The following is a 3,212-nucleotide window of genomic DNA, read 5'->3' as shown; positions in this document are numbered from 1 at the left end:
AGTAAAGTACAGATACACAAAAAATGTACTTAAGTACAGTAACAAAGTACTTGTACTTCGTTACTTCCCACCACTGCTACTCTTACTCCAGAAGAAAATGCTGAAGTGAATACATTACCCCGCCACCTCCTCCTGACCCGCCCCTCATCCTCTTCCATAAGATGAGTCTCCTGTAGAAATACTATTCTGGAATCCAAATCATGCAGACCTTTTTTAAGCGTTGTAGGCCCCTGCAGTTAATCATTTTAAGATTTAAAGCTTTCGACATGTAAGAAACATATCCCCTAAACCTGAACTCCCGCACCACGACCGACCTCCAAGGAGGTACACCTCCCGATATCGCGTGTGACCGACCAACACGCAGTGAGGAGCAGTCTTACCACTCAATAACCAAAACAAAAGTTTTTACCACCGCTGCTGTTCACTATATATAACAATTTAACCTTCCACATGTTTGCACACGGGTTTGAACTTATGAAAATGCACATCAACTGGCATGTGCACGCTTACTCTTGCCATGCCTAAGCAGAACTAAATGTATTCATAATGATCCACTGCTGTTCCACTATCAATACAACTGACCGATATAGGCAACAGCAACCTGAGTGAAGTTGGCCCCCCACCTTCTTCAAATCAGACAAAATTGGTGTCAAACGTTTGTGCTACGTTTGTGCTGGTTTGTGCAGCAAAAATTTTCGTTTGTGCCGCTATCATTTTAAAGATATAAAGAAATGTTTCCAGAGGTCATCCAAGGTCAACCAGCCCTCCACCTTCTTCAAATCAGACAAAATGGGTGTCAATCAACTCGGCTACGTTTGTGTTGACTTGTGCAGCAAAATTTTTTGTTTGTGCTGCTTTGGCTTTGAAGATATTAATGAAAGTGTAAAGGTCAAAAGGTCAACCAGCCCCCCCACTTTTATGAAATCCAACTTTCTTTATATCTTTAAAATGACAGCGGCACAAACGAAAATTTTTGCAGCACAAACCAGCACAAACATAGCACTAATGTTTAACACCAATTTTGTTTGATTTCGTAAAAGTGGGGGGGCTGGTTGACCTTTTGACCTTTACACTTTCATTAATATCTTCAAAGCCAAAGCAGCACAAACGAAAATATTTGCTGCACAAACCAACACAAACGTAGCCAAGTTGATTGACACCCTTTTTGACCTGAGTGAAGTTGGCCCCCCCACCTTCTTCAAATCAGACAACATTGGTGTCAAAGGTTTGTGCTATGTTTGTGCTGGTTTGTGCAGCAAAAATTTTCGTTTGTGCCGCTATCATTTTAAAGATATAAAGAAATGTTTCCAGCACAAACGTAGCACAAACGTTTGACACCAATTTTGTCTGATTTGAAAAAGGTGTGGGGGGGGGCAACTTCACTCAGGTGCAACAGCAAGGTTAAACGAATTCACAAATTGTTAATTTAAGAACCTTATGGGTGTTCAGCCCTTTGTTACCTCCCGGTTTGTTACCTGTCGGTTTTCTTCTGGATGTTCTTTAGAAACTCACGTGCAGCCGCCGCTGTTTTGAAAGCATGAGTTCGGTCCGGATAAGTCACCAGCAGCTTGGCTGGGTGAGCCACCCCGTGGCGCAATCCCAGTTTACGCAGCTCCGTTCGTATCGGGTCAAATTGCTTCCGAAGCTGGAGCAGACCCGCTGTGGTGTCTGAGTAGAACCGGACTTGATGATTCTGGTAGCGAATGTCAGTATTAGCCCTTGATGCGAGAGGAATAAGCTGTTTATCCTTGTAGTTGAGAAATCTCATTATTAAAGTGCGTGGTGTTGCGGTGCTGTCCCTCTGGGGTCCAATTCGATGCGCTCTTTCCACGGTCACCGCTCCAGCTTCGTCTCCGGCAGCCACTTTTCCAGGAACTCACATGGATTCTGTCCTTCAGCTCCCTCCGGCAGGTTGACCAGCCTCAGGTTGTTTTGTCTCGACCTGGACTCCAGATCTATAACTTTATCTTCCAAGTCTTTCTTCCTGGACTCTAGCATATCCACCTTAGCTCGTAGCGTTTCTGTCTCATTCTCCGCATCAGAAATGCGTGTTTCGGTTTCTGTAATTCGCTGAGCACAGTCGTTTATCTCTTTGCGTACACTGTCGATGGAGTCCAGAACTTCGTCAAATCTAGAGGAGAAGTCCTTTTGGATTGAATTAACCACAGACAGTATTTCATCCACCTTGCTGCTTTGAGACTTCGGGTTCTCTTCTCTGTCTGCAGCGGCCTTTGGAGCTGAGCGTGAGCTAGCATTAGCTTTCAGCATTTCACCTCGAAGATGATAATCCATCAGTTTATGTTGTTTTGCTTTTTCACTTACTTCTTTGGAAGCTTTTGCTGCTTTAGGCATTATTCCGATCACCCGCGCTCACTGGCCGTTTAGTTCGTTTTGAAAGGAAAGTATTTTAAGTAAACTCTTTGACAAGACCAGCAGAGCGGTGAAAGCACGTCCTTCCACCTGGCCGCCATAACCGGAAGTAATTAAAAATGTATTTTGGTACCAAAACAGGACATGGAGCAGTAAATTTACATTTTATGTCCTTAATTGTGATAAAGAATATTTTGACTCTATGGCTTCCTCTACATTCATAGNATAGNAAGATAGTATTATTTAATAATTTAAAGAATATTTTAAAATATTTTTAATATACAGAATATTTTAAAGCCAAAATATTATTTATTTTTGCTTGGTGTGAGAGAAAAGTGACTAACTGCACTGAGCTCCATCTTCTTCAGCTGAAAGTTTGCCTGCTTAAAAAAATTGCAGGGTTCCATCTTTCATTTTCCTCTGAAAATATCTATTAAATAAACTCATAAAACACCTATTGAATATTGTCACTATGAGATGTGTTCGCTTCAGTTTTCATAGATAAAGACACAACATCAACCAGTGTAAAATTCTCAAAGAAGTGTGTGGCACTCACCATCACCTTTATTTGAACACTAGACCTAGTTGCAAATTAACACAGCTCCGCTTCATGTTTTCACCAATCCAACTTCCAGAAAACCTTCGGAGCACCACAAATGTCATTTTCAGCTCACTGACCAAATAGGAACTTTCTTTAACTCTGTTTTTATGTTGCATCTATTATTTGGTACACTTCCAAATGGAATCTGAAAACATATAGCCTGTTCAAATCAGTTTTGGAGCATGTTGAGCTCCGCACCTACTCATGGCACTTCCGGTGGCAGGTGTGACACCTGCCACAA

The 3,212-nt window shown here is 41.9% G+C and overlaps 1 protein-coding gene across 1 annotated transcript in view; it reads left to right on the top strand.

Annotated features, from left to right (window-relative positions):
* Window positions 1-3,175: 3,175 nt before the first annotated feature.
* The window catches only part of LOC106939629 (nuclear factor of activated T-cells, cytoplasmic 4-like), a 14,291-nt gene continuing 14,254 nt past the window's right edge, over window positions 3,176-3,212 (top strand). The window contains exon 1 of the mRNA XM_015022092.1: window positions 3,176-3,194. Within this exon, the coding sequence (XP_014877578.1) occupies window positions 3,176-3,194 (19 nt within the window). The remainder of the gene's footprint in view (window positions 3,195-3,212) is intronic.

This window comes from Poecilia latipinna, unplaced genomic scaffold, assembly GCF_001443285.1.
Source record: "Poecilia latipinna isolate Pla-1442-1.1 unplaced genomic scaffold, P_latipinna-1.0 Scaffold2932, whole genome shotgun sequence".
NCBI lineage: Eukaryota > Metazoa > Chordata > Actinopteri > Cyprinodontiformes > Poeciliidae > Poecilia > Poecilia latipinna.
This window is presented reverse-complemented; position numbering and strand designations above follow the sequence as displayed.